General features: G+C 37.3%; 1 protein-coding gene across 1 annotated transcript in view; it reads left to right on the top strand.

Moving 5' to 3' along the window:
• The window catches only part of WDR36 (WD repeat domain 36), a 45,134-nt gene extending 28,868 nt beyond the window's left edge, over positions 1 to 16,266 (top strand). The window contains exons 17-23 of the mRNA XM_063129539.1: positions 3,245 to 3,352; positions 3,994 to 4,091; positions 7,628 to 7,770; positions 8,612 to 8,731; positions 9,548 to 9,629; positions 14,373 to 14,560; positions 15,024 to 16,266. Of these exons, the coding sequence (XP_062985609.1) occupies positions 3,245 to 3,352; positions 3,994 to 4,091; positions 7,628 to 7,770; positions 8,612 to 8,731; positions 9,548 to 9,629; positions 14,373 to 14,560; positions 15,024 to 15,173 (889 nt within the window). The 3' untranslated portion in view covers positions 15,174 to 16,266. The remainder of the gene's footprint in view (positions 1 to 3,244; positions 3,353 to 3,993; positions 4,092 to 7,627; positions 7,771 to 8,611; positions 8,732 to 9,547; positions 9,630 to 14,372; positions 14,561 to 15,023) is intronic.
• Positions 16,267 to 17,403: the final 1,137 nt, after the last annotated feature.

The following is a 17,403-nucleotide window of genomic DNA, read 5'->3' as shown; positions in this document are numbered from 1 at the left end:
TAATACTTCTCATGACAAATCCCTTTTGTTGTTTGCTAGCAAAATGTTCTTTCCTTTTCTGAGTTGCTTCTGTTGCTCCTGACTTCTTATTTATAGGTATAACTAATCCAACCTAGTGCCCCCAGATATGTTGGAATATGGCTCTCAACATCTACATCCATCTCTAAATTGGGGAAGGCTGCCCTAATGTATAGGATTTATTTTAAATAGTTTGCCTTTTGCTACGTCAGGCATTCTTGTTTGAACATGCATTTTTCTTATCCACCCTTGAATACTACATTGAGATTTGAATATTGCATCACTTGCTCTTAGCTGAAAGTTCTAAAGGTTTCTTGTTATGATAACATCTTTCAGACAGTAGTACTAGATGTTCATGTTTGCATTGAAATGGAAATGATAAATGGCTGTTGTATTTGGAATGACGTCTTGCTGAATAGTCTGTGAGAACATTTGTCTTGCTTACTGTACTTGTTTATTGTTCCTCTAGTATCGGATTTTTAAAAAGGCATTAGAACTATCCTATGATGATGCAACTTTTGAAGATGCAACTCTTGAAATATTAAAAATGTTGGGTCACAGTAGAATTAATAAAACAACAGATTAAAAGTTGAGCACTGCCTTAGAGTGAAGGTCTTAATATGATAAATAAATGTATACAATAAAGATTCATAACATAATACAGCAAAGTACTATACAATGACCAAACTTATTTTAAAGTTTTTTATTAATTTGTTATTTTTAAATATATATAAAAACACAGATATAAGCAAGATGTTGAAAATAATATATTTTATTATTTCACTTTTAAGAGCTTGTGCCCTGATAATAAGATACTGCATCTTCTGGATTCATTCCGAAGAAGTCTGCTTAATTTGTCAACATGCCACTGAAGATGATGGCAGAAATGTGCATGGCAATCATTTATGCATATCTCCAACTGTATATGTACAAATAGCTTTTCTTGTGTTTCATATTTTATTGGCTGATTGTGGAGTTTTATCACAATGTTTGATCATTGTATATAAATTTCATGTACATATATATTTTGTGTATAGATTTTTCCATTAGTTCAGCAACGTTTGCAGTTCTTGTTCTTATCTTTTCATATTGAAGTTTAAGTTTGAATGGTCATGATATTATTCCTCTTCAACATGAGCAGTCTTTCTCCCTTAGAGCCATCAGACATAGCAACAAATGGAAAATTGATAGCTTTTGTTCAGATTGTCTGGAGTTGAGTTGTAGCATCACTCATCTATGATAACTCTGTGTTCATTATACTCATGGACTATATATACCTACTAAGGTAGGATTATCATCAAATGAGAAACGATCTTATAAACTGTTCATTTCTACATTGGATCTTCTATAACACATCATGAAAAACTTCAAAGGTTAAAGTGGAACTGGAGACAGACTTGCTGGAAACGTTCTGTTCTCTTAAAGTAACAGTTGCAAACCTCAAAGTGCACTAAGTCTTTATAATTTGCCTAGAAACCATAGTCTCCATTGATTCCCTGATTAACTCAATCAAATGTCCTTATGTCTTCTTCTGTAATCTTTCATTCCAGTAAGCCCCTGATTTCAGCTTCTTTAGAACTCTCCCTGAGGTCTTTGATGGTATTTCTAGGGAGGTTAAAGTGTTCACTGACAGGCCTATTGGTATTCTTATGCTTAACATCTAATTTGTTCCCATTTAATCTTCATCTTTAATATAGTTCAGCTTGGCCAATGTAAGTGATCTTTGGTCACTTGATCCAGGAGATCAAATACACAACATTCAGTGATGTGCAGGTATATTTACCTTTGATGCAGTGGATAGCCCCATTGGGTCCACTTACATTATCACTGGTGTTTATTAATGGACAGAATTGGCATTTAGGTTTATTGCAAGGCCTGGTACTTTGCTCTGAGTCCAGTGATGAGCTTTTGTCTCTGGTCAACAATTGCTTCAGATTAGTTAGTAGCCTATAAAATAGCATAGGGGTGCCTCTGATTATGTCTCTGAGAGTGGGTTCATCTTCCAGGATAGACTATTGTTCTCCAGTAATGTGTTGCAGCACCCTTAACTGTGAACTCGAGATGACCACTGAAGGTGTTCTTATTACGGGTTTTTTCTTGCTGGTGTTGGAGTAGTTTTTTCTATTTATTTATTGCATTTTTATATCACCTAGTAGCCAATGCTATTCTAGATAATTTAGGCTTAATAATTTCATTATTTATCAGGTTTGGGTAATATTTTAAGCTTAGGAATAGTCTCTGAAGTATATTCAACTGATTGTCAAGATCTTGTTCATCAGAGCATTTACTTTCATAAGGCATGGCTTAGCTGTATACAGTGGGTTTTATTGTGATGTGATGGTAATTGCTTGCATGTAGATATGTGTATTGGACAGTAGGTTTTCTATACAAAGTAGTATGAAGGCAGCCATCCTTCAAAGTGATGGTAGTATCCAGAAAAATTACATCCATGCAAGAGTAGGTAATGTTAAGGTTGGTAGTATTATGAAAGACATAAAAAAATATCATGGAAATTCTTCTATAATTCTTCCCCATATGTCCAAATTTTACCTCATGCTTTATATATTCTAGAGTGTTTAAAATAGCTCAGTGGTTTCCAGCCACTGTTTATAAAAGATTTTATGTATTGAGTACAACCTAGCCTCTGCCATTAGCTAGGGGACAAAACGCCACTGAGAGGTTGCAACCCCTGCCTCCCAGGAAGAACGTCACAGCAAGAAGAAGTTCCAGCTGGCCCCATCCATTGGCCAAAGGAGGAGAAGTTGCAGGGAGCTTGCTTCCTGCACCTTTCCTAGAAAGAACGCTCGGCTCCAACTACCTTTGGAATGCAAACCCAAAGGGAAGCAGCCTCTGTCCACTTCCATCAGCCAGAGGACTAAGGCTGCTGGGTCAGTTGTAGCACTTCTATTCAAGCAATAATGGCTGTTCACAGCTCTCCTCTTTCCTCTGGCATTATCAATTCATCTACCTTTCCCTTCCGGACCTCTTCTTCTGTGTGCCTGGTTTGTGTGTCGTCGTTGTCCCGTCCCGTCTCCCGCTTTATTTTGTAAGCATGAGGGCATAGTCCTCTCTTTCTCTCTCTTAATTGACATGAACCCCTTTGGGACATCCTATTTGTTTAAAAAGCAAGTTAAAATAATAGTGACTGCATCTAGTTTTATGCATTAAATATAATTAATGGAAATATAAATGATGTATTATGTAATGGATTATTTTTCTCTTCCAGTCTTGTTGACTGTTTTCTATTAGATTCAGCAGCAGTAAGCATTACTATGGCTCCAACTGGGGATTTCCTAGCTTCTTCCCATGTGGATGATCTTGGAATTTACCTATGGTAAGTCAAAATGTCTTCCAAATATGTCCATTTTAGAGTAAAACTACAAGAAATCGGAGTTCCATATTGTTGAATTGTGCCCTAGTATATCTCCAAAAGATGCAAGTTCTGCTCTTTGGAATATTCCTCTCTTAACTTTTTTTTTCTCCTGGATCAATTGCATATGCTGAGACTTTCTTCCTAATATAACTAGATTCTGAACATAAGTGCTTGAAAGTTAATTTCATTTACATCACTTAAGTTTGCTTAGGACCAGGATTCAAAGGGCTTCTTTAAATGGGCTTAGTAGGATGTTTCCTCCCATTCTCTTTTGAATAGCAACCTGCTATGTTATGTAAAGAACTGCTTCTGAAATTCTCTTTAGCATCAAAAGAAGTTTGTCTTGTGACATGGGCAGGGGGAGTGAGGAATGCTGTTGTTTAGGAAGCAGGTTCAAAGGCGCTTTTGGAGCACAGAGCTAGTTGTGCGGTTCTTTTAATCCCAGTCAATGTCATTAGGACTACAAATAATTTTAGTTCCAAAAGTTTCATTAGCTGCACTGCTCTTAGCTGTTATACAAATGGAACTGCCAAAAATGCAGAGTTCTTCTTTTCTCCTCTACCCTCCTCCCAGTAACGATAGCATTTGTCTTGATTTTTTAGGTCTAACCGTTCCTTGTATTCGCTTATCTCTTTGCGTCCACTCCCAGCAGATTATGAGCCGTCTGTGGTAATGCTTCCTGGAAGTTGTCCTGCTCGAGGTAGTAAACTCTATCAAGTGTTGTTGTGTGTTTTTTGCCTTATTGGTTCCAAAGAAAGATATAAAATATACCATATTTTCATTGATTGAACTTTTTGTGTGGCTAAAATAGTTTCATCCTAAGTATATGTGTACATAATTAAGAACAATCATTTATTCTAATGGTTGAGTTCTGTGTAAATGGACAGGCTATTTATTCTTACACCCACAGAGGTTGACTTAATAAAAGTTTTTAACTTCTTTGTGCACCGATGTTACCTTCAAATAGAAAACCCTGGAGTGTGTAACCAACTTCAATTACTAATAATCCTATATTTGAAGCCTTAGGGACAGTTAACAAGGCCAGTTTCAGAATGGGCACATTAATTAACCCACAATTTGCCACTATTATGTCCAAACCATGTCAATGTCTATTAGCTAGTATTTCATTGAGTTCTTCAATGAGCCATTTGTTTCTAATCTACCTATTATTTTTCTTTCCCATTAACTTGAGTGAGGCACATAATAAAACCAGTTTTAAGTGCCCAATTTCAAGTATGTAAAAATTGATTATGCCACCTCTGCTTAGCCTTGGCTGTTAAAGGCTAGCCTATACAAGAACAACTAATATATCCTTATCAGTATGCAAGGCACTTTAAAGAGTAGAAGTGGACAGTCCCCTGCCCTGAGGAACTTACAATCTAAAATTCAACATGGAGGAAATAACAGGGGAAGGGGAAGGAAGTGGACAGAGGGAGAGACAGGAAAAGAACATGCAATTCTTTCAGTTGGACTTGATTACAGGTTTTGGCAAACCTCTAGGGAAAGGGATTTGGGTAATTATAGAGCAGCCACTGAGAGCACCTCTGTAGGTATTCTTATTCTTTCAACTTGAAACACAGATGGCACAGTCAAGAATCTTGCTGATTGTGAGGGGAAAATGCATCCTCCAAGTTATTAAATCCTTTAATGGTTTAAGCCCACACCTTGAATTGTGTCTAGGGAATGGAGAGGAACCAGCATTTTACATTGAAATACTGGTGACCTACGCCATCAGAAGCAGCTGCGAATACTGTAACAGCAGGCAGTCATCATCAACCACTCAAAGAGTACATTGCAATTGTCTAGTGTTAACGACAAGAAGGTATCCATGATAACGTCAAAATCCTGATCTGATGAAAAAGATTTCATCTTTACTAGCTGGAGTTGGCAGTATGCACTGTTATTCCGGGTGCAGCTTTGGATCCACAAGCATGCTATGACTGCAGACCTGAGGGGCTCCCCTGCCCCAAGTCCGAAGGCCTGCAAATGTATGAATTCATGCTCTGCTTTTAATTATATTTTTAATATGTGTTGGTACTTTAAATATTTTTGAAATAGGTCGCTATTTGTCACAGAGAGCTGCAGATAACACATTCTATGGTAGATAGGGAAAAGATACTTGCATATAATATGCAGCTATCTTGGATGTCAGTGACACCTAGAGTCCATGCAGAACATCTCACACTTATATGCTATCAGGGTTCCCATATCTTGATAATTTCTTACTGAAAGCAAAACTATTCAGTGCCCTCAAAGGTACAAGAAACTTGTGTAATGAAACTGGAAGCAATCCAGTTTCATGTCTATGCAAAAAAGGTCAAATGTAGGAACTACTCTGAATTCATGCCCTAAAGTCAATTCCCAGCAATATGCTCTGTGAGTCATATATTTCAGAAGAGGCGTGAAAATGTTATCTTTGTTGTAGGTGATTCTGTACTCATAGTTTTTAAATAGAACAGATTTGTTTTAAATAACTGATTAAATAATTGATTTAAATAGTAACTGGTTTAACTTAATTGCTTAAATTATTCAAACATTTAATCAGTAATAATTATTGTGTTGTAAACCACCATGGTCACAATGACAGCATCTACTCTAGCACTGTCCGAAAGAGAAAAATCAGAAGCTTTTGCTTCTGTTTTATGCTAACTGCAGTTCAACATTATGTTCAAACCCAGAGAAACTGTGGTTAGTGTTAACTGTGGTTTGTCCAAACAAGTCAACTTTAAATCATAGTTGATAGTCATGACTTGTTCAGTTAATATTTAGTTAACACTACCACAGTTCCATTTTCGCACATAATAATAAACCATAGTTAATTGAAAACAGAAGCAAACGTTTCCTATCTCATGACTGTACCAGAGAAGAGAAAGAACATAAGCCTTGGGCTTGTTCATGTGCGAACCCAACAAATATATGGAAAGGTGGGGTAAAACAGTTTTAAACAAAGTTCAACGTTACTATTCATTTTAAGCCTTTGATTCTAAAATGTTGATATTCTTAATTCCCTTGTTCACTGAAAGAGTTTGAAGTTACCGGAGAGGTTTGGAAGACTTTTCTTGTCAATGTGCCTGACACCCTTTGCACCTCCAGATTCATTTTGCTGCCTTAATTAGAGTTCACTGCTATTTCAAGAAGCAGTTAGAATCTGTGTAGTACTATGTGACTGCTATTTTTTGTACATTTCTGATGGCACTAGAGAACAATTAGGATTTCAGGAAGTGAGAGCACTCAGAGTCATTCTTTGGCATGCTTTATTTCTACCCTTCTTTGCCAGGAAGGAAAGACTGAGGGCAGGGATAGAATGGGTCAACCAGACACTGTATATAGTCTCTGCAGGTATGAAAGCTTTGGCCCAACTCCCATTACAGAGGTCAGTTATGAGCCTCAAGTGGAGAATTTCAAGTATGCGTTTCCATTCATGCTGCATTAAGGATTGGAATGTTCATCCTCAGACACTGCTCTGGCTGTGTGCATGTTGTTGTGAACAACTGTATCTGGATGGTTGTACTTTTGTTCTCTGTACAGATTCAACACTATTTTGGTTCCAGTGGGTTGTGCAGTTAACAAGAAATGTTTATCGCAGGGATCCCCAAACCTTTTGGATCCATGTGCATATTTGGGAATTTGATAAATTGTTGTGGGTGCCACCACAAAATGGCTTCCACAGTGGATGTGGCTGGTCGTGGGGCCTGGCTAGTCAAAGATGAGCTGTGGTGGGGAGAGATGTAGTGATGCTAGAGGCTAAGAGATAGGAGAAAGTAGCAAGGTAAAGAGGAGAAAAGGAAAGGTTAGAAAGGGAGAGAAACAAGAAGGCTAGAGACAAAGAAAGAAGAGAAATAATGAGGAAAAGGAATGTGGGAGAGAAACGGCAAGGTAGAGCCTGGAAGTGGAGAGAGCGAGCAAAAGGGAAAGGTCTGTATAGGTAGAAGATTGGGTGGGACCAGAAAGCAAATTTTTCTTTCTCTGCTTGCCAGCCAACAGCTGATCTGCGGCACGTGCAGGAACAGGAAGGAGAACCTGGTGCCCTAATGTATTTCAGTATTTGTATTAAAAATATATATTTTTGAAGGGGGAAGGAAGCAGAGAGCCCCGTGGGCAGCATTGGGGACACCTAGTTTACTGGAATGTTTGGGTGACTCCCTCGGCACTTATTATCCCTTGTTATGTGTTTATCTCAGTGTTGATATGTGATATTATATAAAGTCACCTATACTTGTCTGTTGTCATTGAAAGATGTAGATGTCATGGAAGAGGAAGAATCTAGTGATGAGATGATAGAATACGATTCTCCAGAGCAGCTGGGAGAAGCATTAGTGACTCTTTCTGTGTTGCCAGAATCTAGATGGAAGAACCTGCTCAATCTTGATATTATTAAGGTAACGTGGCCATGCCAGGTTTCTAATCAAAACTATTCCTTGTTCTGTGATTATGTTATAGCTGACTGTAAAAATTAACAAAATGTGTTGAAAGCAGTCTGGGATAACTTCTAGGGTGCTTTTAGAGCTCACAAAAATCAAAAGTACTTGGGAAATGCTCTGATATTTGCTGCTCCAAATGTTAAAGATGTTAATCATCCTTCCACTAACTAGAGGTAGAATTCTAGCCTGGGTACCCTTTTTCATTGCAGAATTCACACAAGTAGACTTTGTCAACCCCAAATCTTATGTTTGTTTGTTTTTTAATATATGTATTGGCATAAAGATTTTCAACAAAACTGATCCAGAGAAGCAGATTTAAGTGCCCATACAAAGTTTTCTTTCTGGAAACCGAATGCACCTGGGACAAAACTATCCCAATAACTTCCATTAATTTTTGCCATTAGGGTACTTTTTTATCCCAGGCAGTGGAAAGCATTAGGATTAAAAAATGACCCATGGTGATATAGATATAGATATAGATATATGACCCATGGTGATATATATATATATATATATATATATATGTCCCACTGATTCAGAGAAGCAGAAAATTATGCTGTTCATCTGTAACCATATATGGGAGGTTTACTACCCCAAGATACATTTGAATTTGGCTTGGGATAGTTAAATATCTCCAAAACTATTTGTTAGTTAGTTTGTTGAAGTTTATGATTAATCCTCAATTAATATTCTAGATCAGTTTTTAAGGCTTTCATAGCTGGAAAGTTAATAAGTCTTGTGTTGAAGTTACAACGTGCATATATAAATTCTTTGTTGATATAAAATCTCCTGTCAACAGCAAAAGAATAAGCCCAAAGAGCCACCAAAAGTGCCAAAATCTGCACCATTCTTCATCCCCACAGTTCCTGGTCTCGTACCACGATATGCTTCCGTTCAACATGAAAATGATGGTCAACAGGTAAAAACATCTTCATTATGTAGATCTCCTTTGTTCTCTGTCAGGATTTGTGAGTGCCTCTTGGCAGTATTTCCAATCTAATCTTCCTCCCTTTGTCCTTGTGGGGCTGAAGCATTTCGTCAGTGGTGGATTGCGTTACCTAATTTTTGTGAACTGCATATAGAGGCTATTCGGTGGTATAGAGATGAAATGAAATAAACTGGTTCTCAATTACAGTATTTTTATATAGCCTAACATCACAGTTACTGGGTATTAAAATGCTCAAAAGATTATCGTATCTTTTACAGAATACTTGAAACTGTTATTAACTATTGAGCACCTTCATCAAACTTTACTCTCTTGTCACCTCTCTTCCTCAGTAAACTATATATCTTCTTTAGCTGCCATCATCTTGTCATCATTATCCTAATCACAAATACATTGCTACATATTAAAAGAGCCTGACAAACAGGCTCCTGACTCCGGGTACTCTGTCTGTAGCTTTCTGAATATTACTCCAAGAAATTCTTGTTTTGTTTTTCTCCGGAAAAACTCACATATTTTCATTTATTTTATGGGATATGTGTTCTCATTTGTGTGTGTACAGTCTGAAACAAAAAGAGAAGAACCTATGGGATTCCTCGTAATTATGACAGTAAAATCTAGCCGAACTTCTGTATGATTTAGTAACTTAAGATATATAATTCAATGAATCTAGCATTCCAGATTCCCCAAAAAATCTCTAAGTATGTTGCTTAACTGTTCCATCTAAATGTATTTTTTTCATGCATGGATTCTTCCATGTGTTTTAAGTGATTACCTATATTTTTATTCCAGTCAAAACTAGTAAATCTTGGCATATTGGCACAAAAATCTGAATTCCACTTACAGCTTGAAGAAGCCCTGAGAAGCAGCAATTGTAAGTTATAGTATGAAATGACAAATTTACCTCTTATTGTATAGTCTGATGCTTTGGTATAAAGAAATAGGGAAGAAAGAGAGAGAAAATATATTATTTTCTTTTCCTCCGCAAAGACTTAATATTACATTAAAAGGCTGGAACAAATTGTCTTCAGATACTGGCAGAGTGGTATCTTATCCTGGTCTGTTAGAGAATACCATTTCTGTATTACACAGTCCATGCAGAGTAGCACATCATGTCCACAAGGTGACAATGGATTAAATCCAACATCGCACTATCAGATGTCCACTAGTGCAACTGGACTTCCTACTTCCTGTAGTCCTCTGCACCACCTGAAATTCTGCTCTGGAAGGTTTCCTGGCATTTTGGAGCATCTTTTGAGGACACTGGAGGAAAAGGAATTGCCCCAGCTTCTGCTGATAGAACTGTTTCCGTCAGTGGAATGACAGTTCGATACAACAGATTAAATTCACAAATCCAAACCACGTGCTGAATTTGTTATAACACATTAAAACAATATTGAAACACTCGAGGCCCATTCAGTGCCTATTATCTGAACTGTCCTGATGACAAGACAATACTTTTGAGCCTTTTTTTAAACTCATGAATTATTGTAATCCTTGTCTAAATAGATTCCAGCCTTTGGTACAATATGGTTTTGCTTTTGTTGTGCCTTCTGTCTACGTGTGTTCTTATTTTTCCCAGGGTTTCCTGGTACATTCCCATGAAATATCAGTGCCATGGAAGAGGTAGCCATTGCACTTCCATTATGATGAAAGAGGGATTTGTTTCACAGCAATACATACCTAGCAGCCTCTGAGCCATTTCCACAATAATTGGACTTTTTGAAGCAGTCATTCAGGAAATTTCATAATTCCTTTCATTTTTTCATAGATATTCTTAAACACATTTTAATTTCTTGATTGTAAAATTAAGGCTAAAATGAAGGTAAACTTGTCAGATCACTGGTTAATTTAATTTCTAGTAAAATCCTTGCAATGCATGAAATCTTAATCCATTGTATGCAGATCATCCGGGCATTGATCAGGATGGATTGATTATGCCAGGTCTCCTCATCTGCCAAAAGATTAGTCCGTGCTATTTCACATTTTAAGTGTGAGCATACAGTAGGGGAGAACTAAGGAAAATAAAGTGCTCTATATCAGAGGAACTGAAATGGCTGACCAAGCCACCTAGATAGAAAGAGAAAGCTCCTAGGATAATGTGATAGGCACAAGTTATACACTGTATAGAGATGTGAATACTTAGAAAAAATGTGGGGAGGGGGACAGAGCTAAATGGAGGAAATTAAAAATACATGGGGGAAACAGGAAATCACCTCCTCCTATTTTCTGATTTCATCGCTTTGCCCCATTTTTCTGGGGGTGAGGGGAGCTTTCTAGCCCTTTACAGTTTGAGTCTGTTCTACCACTTTCTAAAGTTCTTTTCCTATGGATGTTAAAATTGAAGATTTTTTTAGTGTACATGCACATCAAACCTATTTCAAATCAGTTTGACTCTGTATAAGGCATATTCCTATGTTCTCCAAAGAGCTCAGAGTTATCTGTTAGTGAATGGGAAAAAAACATTTAGAATGGATTCAGCCTTGGAAATGGATGACCAAAATTGAGCATACTATTTCCAGATGCAGATCTAGATATATTTATTTCTAGCATTTTTATCTAGCCTTGGTTAAAATAAGCATCATCAAAGCATCTCACAATCAATAACTTAGTAAAAACAATATAGAAGAAGTGCTTTTTATTAGATTTAGTCCCCACTTCAAAGTAAATAAAAAGTAACTTTATAAATAACTATTCTTTGTTAGGATTAGGAAAACAAAATGTTACATATAGAGCCATATGGTAATTTGTTTGTGTTTTGTGCTCTTTAGAAGAGAGAAAAAGCAGAGAGATTTGAGCACAGCATGCGCTAATTGGATTACAAATAGTTGAGAGTGTCAGAAAAGAATTGGGGTTATTCTGACTACCAGAGAGAAAAGCATTGACCAAATAATTGGCTAATAATGATTGCATTTGATGAGTTGCACATATAGCAACAGTGCTTATTGTTAGTCCCTCAGGGCTTACATTTTAAACTAAATTTCATCCATCTTCTTCCATCTTGGTCTTTGATTTCACTTGGAATTGTACTGATAATGCCTTCCAATTACTATCAAGGGATAAAAAAAACTACATAAATTTGCATTTCTCTCCATTGCTCAGTTTGTCTTTAAAATAGGTGCCTTAAACATGTAGGCTTCTGATATTTAAGTTGCTGCCTTATGGAAATCTAGTAGTCTCTCTATAACAGTTACTTTTAGACGTTTTGTTTACATCAGTAATCACTTATAATTTGACTAATCTCAAAAGGCTTAAACTAAAACCATTAAAGAGAATTCTTGCTTAAGCTTCTGTTAAGCTTTCTTTGATGCATTATCCATTGTGAAGTTGCAGTGCCACACACCATCTCGAAAGTGAGGAATACTTATTAAACTGATTGAATAAGTTCATACTTCCCTCAAACATTTTCAAGGAGATTTTTAGGAGCTGGGTCTATGATAGTATGCGTAAGTGCTTGGTAGAGATTTCTTTGTGGGCTCTATGTCCTGCCCTGCCATTAATTGTAGCCCCCTTTATGCTATTAAAGGGGAGCTGCACTGGGTGGCTGACTCTGCCCCAGATCAGCAAATTCTGATATTTACTCCACAAATTGAGCAAATATCAGAAGGTGAGTCAGCTGTGGAAGCTCTTCCACGTTATTGGGCTCTCAGTTCTGCAGAGGAGCCTTCACAAGTACAGCCAGCTCTCCCTTCATCAATGCACAGAGACCAGGGGTTGCATCAGCGCTGCAACCCTGCTCCTAGGTAATGGGGAGAAGGCGGTTTATGGATTTTTGTAAACGGCCCCAAGAGCTTCTGCTTTGGGGCGGTAAATAAATAATAAAAAAAATAAACTCCATCTGATATCACACGAATGGATTGCAGCTCAAGCAACAGGACTTCCTTTTCCTCCTTTTTTCCTCCTCCCTTCTGCCATTACCTGCTGGTGCCCCAATTCCTCCCCAGTGGGAATCAGTTACAAAGGTATCCATTCTGATGGTGAACAACGCCATTAGAAGCAACCATATATACGTGCAACAAGTGGAGATAAAAGACTTACTCTGGTATTCGGAATGAATGAATGAATGCCCAACACTATTCATCTCGTCATTCTTATTGTAGACTACAATGTACCTTAATGAGGTTCACCATATAAGCTGGCAGGTAAACAACACTGGGAACGGATGAAGAATAGCTTCCTTTGTAGTCGCATGCTTAATCATTACATTCTAGATTACATTCAGTGTCTTGAGGTGAATGTTTTGGAAAATAAAACCAGCTTAGCGGTTTGAATTATGAGGCTAAAACAATGCAAAAGAAGAATAACTCCAACTGAACTGGCTGGTTTGAAGTGTCTGAAAAGACTTCAGTGGCTGCAGTCCACTGGGAGAGGGGGACAGAAGCACGGGTTCAACACTGCTCATTTGCAGCTTCCTAGAACCAAATCAGCTGCGCCTGAAACAATGCCAAGTATTAAATGCAGTTTGGCAGGTGTGGTTGCAAAAGCCAAGATTTTTTTTAAAAAAAAACAGCCCAGATTCATAATCTTGAAAAGCACAGTTTGTAATTTCTGCAAGGCTAGATGGCTCTAATGACCTCTGTACGGAGTTCTCCCAGGTTGACTCCATGGATACCTGCAGTGTAATGAATAGGCTGCAGATGGCTATTGGTCAGGAATGGGCAGACTTTAGTTTTCCTTCTCTCTCTCTCTCTCCCTCCCTCTCTCCCTCCCTCCCCAAATCATTATACAACTATGCTTACATATTCTCAAATTGTACAAGCCTAGCTTTCAGACAAGCTTTCTGAGGAGGTTAATAAGAAAATACATCTTAAAAATAGTAATAAATATAGCTTTATTACGTAACTCTCTGTAAAGTGCAACATAAAAACCATGCATGAACCATCTCAGCAGCATAAAGTCAGTATTAAAAGAAATTCATGGCTGAATAATTTGACTGAGTGTGTGGGGAGGGCTGGAAGGGAATGTGGGAGGTGTGAATAGACCTCCCATTCCCTGTAAGGACCTGGTCCATGGCCTGTGTATGTGCCAACTGCAGGGAGAAGAAAATGGCTTTTTAGCTTTATGGGGATTCATTGGCACATATGCCGAGAAAGACTGTGACCATGGCTAGACCAGGCCTATATCCTGGGATTGTCCCGGGATCATCCCTGTGCATCCAAATGACACACACAGGATCCCGGGAGCAGGCAGGGACAACCCCTCCATTTGCCTGGGATAATCCTTAGGTCTAGCTAAGGCCTGTGTCTGTTGATAGTAAGCCCAAAAGCGGTGATCCAAAAATGTAATTTACATAGAAGTAAGGGAACCGCATGTACAGCCAGAACTTTATTGAAGTGTTCTCTTCACTACCTCCTGCTACCAATGAGGGAAGGTTTAGAATGGCTGTCCTCGGTAAAGTAGGGGGGGGGGGGTTGCACAGAAAATGTCAAGTTCTCATGGCATGTGTCGTTCTCTTATTTGCGTGGAATGAGTTCTTTGAATTGTGAACAGATGCCTCAGATTAAAACTAAATGCTGTAGGGGTAAGGGTAACTATTTAAAACACTCTGATAACTAATATCTCCAGAATATTTTATAGAACCGCAACCATATTCTGTAACCATATTCTCATCTGACAGATACGTCTCCACTTAGTATTCTGAAGGACATGGGGCCATCTAATATTGAGACAGAACTGAGAGGCTTGTCACCTGATGGTGGTGGCACCATTGAGGTCATGAGGAGCTTCCTAAGAATGATTGAGGCAATGCTGAATACAAAGTGTGACTTTGAACTGGCTCAAGCATACCTCGCATTGTTTCTGAAGGTAAATGTGTGTTTTTGTAAAATTACCAATAATATATTGTGAAGCCCAGTTTACTGAGGATGAAACAGTGTTTTCTTCACCCACTGGGGTGAAGGGAGCTGCTTGGAAAGGAAGGTGGAAATAGCATCCATTCCTTTCTGCTATAGCAATTTTCCCCCAGTGTGTTTTATGTTACCATTTTGTTAAGTGCTTCAGTTGCCTGAACAAGAACTCTGTGATTTTCATAGCTTTTAGCAATGATGTGGGTTACTGCTCTCTGAAAAGGTGGATGCGCTTGTATTTTTGTTTAATTTATGGAATGTTGGCATCATGATAAGGAGGGTATCTGTCAACTTGTATTAGCTAATGCAAATATAATAGTGACATAGTGATTTTAACACATTGGTCAAGGAGTCAGTTGTTTTTAAAAAGAAAATTTTGATCCCTGTATTTAAATAATAAATATTTTATGTTTCCATTTTAGTTGCACTTTAAAACCCTTTCCTCAGAGCCATCTTTGCTGGCAGAAGTATCCAGGCTGTCACCCCAACTTGAGGAAATCTGGATTCATTTACAGACTCTTTTCAACCAAAGCCTTTGCATTTTAAATTACATGAAGACTGCTTTGTTATAAAGTACCTTTTGTTCTGTAAAAAATCAAGATGTTGAATCTCCAGTTTCTTGTATAAAGCATGTTTCATGATGAATATGTGTGGGGGTTTTTAAAAAAAGTTAAATATATTTTGTTCAGATTTAAATATGAATCTCTGCTCTCTTCACAAATTCGCAGTGTGGATTTTCTATTTAAACTGCAAATAAAAGTAAATTCCCTGTCCTAAATTAAGACATTTATTATGATAAAATACCCAGTATCTAATAATAAATCAAAGCAATATCAACAAGAGCTGATGTCTGCTGAATGACCTGAACGCTGGGCAGGTGTGGATCTAGTTAGTGATCATATTGGAAGAACACGTGGAACCCCATGAAAGAGTGGGATAGTGAACATGGTAAGAGGTAAAAATCTGAACTTCTCTGTGCTGAAAAACACTTGTGTATATTGCATTGATGTCTGCATTAGCTGTAAAATTTATTGGGCTGCAATCCTATACGCACTTACATGGGAGTAAGTCCCATTGGGGCTTACTTCTAAATGGACATGTATAGAATTACACTGTTAACAAATATAATTGTAAGGTACATCACTTTAAACCAGTTTGGAGCTTTTCATAAACTTTAGACATCACAGTATATCGCAGAAACTTGTCCTGTACAGTGATGAGGATTTTGTTGGAAAATATTGATTTGGAAAAATTTTCAATGCTAATTAGGGTCCTTCGCATAGGGAAATTTTCAGTTTGCATTGGAAAATGTTCTGATACCCTAGAGCAGGGGTCGGCAAATTGTGGCTGTCTAGATGTTTGGCCTACAACTCCCGTCATCCCTCACCTTTGGCTATGCCAGCTAGAGCCTATGGGAGCCATAGCACAACATATCTAGATGGCTACAAGTTGCACAATCCTGCCCAAGAGAGATGTAATTTAGCATATTTATTTTATTTGTATTTAGTAAACAGCAAAGCTAAAAAAAAAAAGGTACTGCAGGTTAACTTTTTGTCTCAACATACCACAAGTATTTGATCTGGAATATTTGAGGGAGGGGGGAATAAAAAGACACATGATGTGATTTAAATGTTATATCATGTAGAATATTTATTTGGAATACAACAATACAGAAGGCAGCAGTTGGAATTGACAAAATAGAATAATGCTAACCAGCACACAACTGCTTTTTATGCTCTTCATGGTTTTAATTTTTGTGAACCGCCCAGAGAGCTTCGGCTATTGGGCGGTATAAAAATGAAATAAATAAATAAATAATAAAATATTAAATGATATCAAAAGAACTGGGGTGGTAAACAGAGATTTGATATAACTTATCATAGGTGAACAAACATTTTATATAACTTAATCATATTAAACATAAGAATACAGTGATAATTTACAAAAACCAAACAAATTGTTTTGCAATAATCAAGAGTTTACAAAACTAAACAAATTGTTAACAATAACCAAACACTAATGGTTTACAAAAATAGTGATAACTGAATTATAGTCTTCCGGCTTCTTTCACCTGTTTCGCAACTGCTTTGTCAGAGTCAGAATATCATGAACAACTAGACACTGTTTATGGGTGGAGAAAGAGGAGGATTTGTTGAATTTGTTCTTCAGTTTTCAAAAAGACTTTTTAGTCCTCCAAAAAAGGATTGACTTAAATCCCAGCCAGAAAATGCAAATCTTCAGGAGCGGTGAGTTCTCGACCCTTTTTCCCTACCTATGAACAGTGTCAAGTTGTTCGTGATATTCTAATTCTGACAAAGCAGTTGCGAAAGAAGCCGGAGGCCTATTATTATTATTATTATTATTATTATTATTATTATTATTATTATTATTATTATTATTATTAAATTAATATAGCACCAACAATGTACTTGGTGCTGTACAAAATATACAAATAAAACAGTGATACCCTGCCTAGAGGCTTACAATCTAAAATCACAGTTAATTCAGTTATCACTGTTATTGTAAACCATTCGTATTCAGTTATCACTATTTCTGTAAACCATTCGTGTTTGATTATTGTTAACAATATGTTTAGTTTCATAAATGCTTGATAATTGCAAAACAATTTGTTTGGTTTTTGTAAATTATTGTATTCTTACATTTAATATATGAGAAGCTATATGTCTGTTTACCCCCTGAATATTTAATTGGACCATTTGTAAAAATGTAAAGACATTGGGCAGTGTCCGTCACTGCTGCTTGCCTTACACCATTGACTCAATCCTACCATAAGCAACCTCT

Source organism: Elgaria multicarinata, chromosome 6, assembly GCF_023053635.1.
Source record: "Elgaria multicarinata webbii isolate HBS135686 ecotype San Diego chromosome 6, rElgMul1.1.pri, whole genome shotgun sequence".
Classification (NCBI taxonomy): Eukaryota; Metazoa; Chordata; class Lepidosauria; order Squamata; family Anguidae; genus Elgaria; species Elgaria multicarinata.
This window is presented reverse-complemented; position numbering and strand designations above follow the sequence as displayed.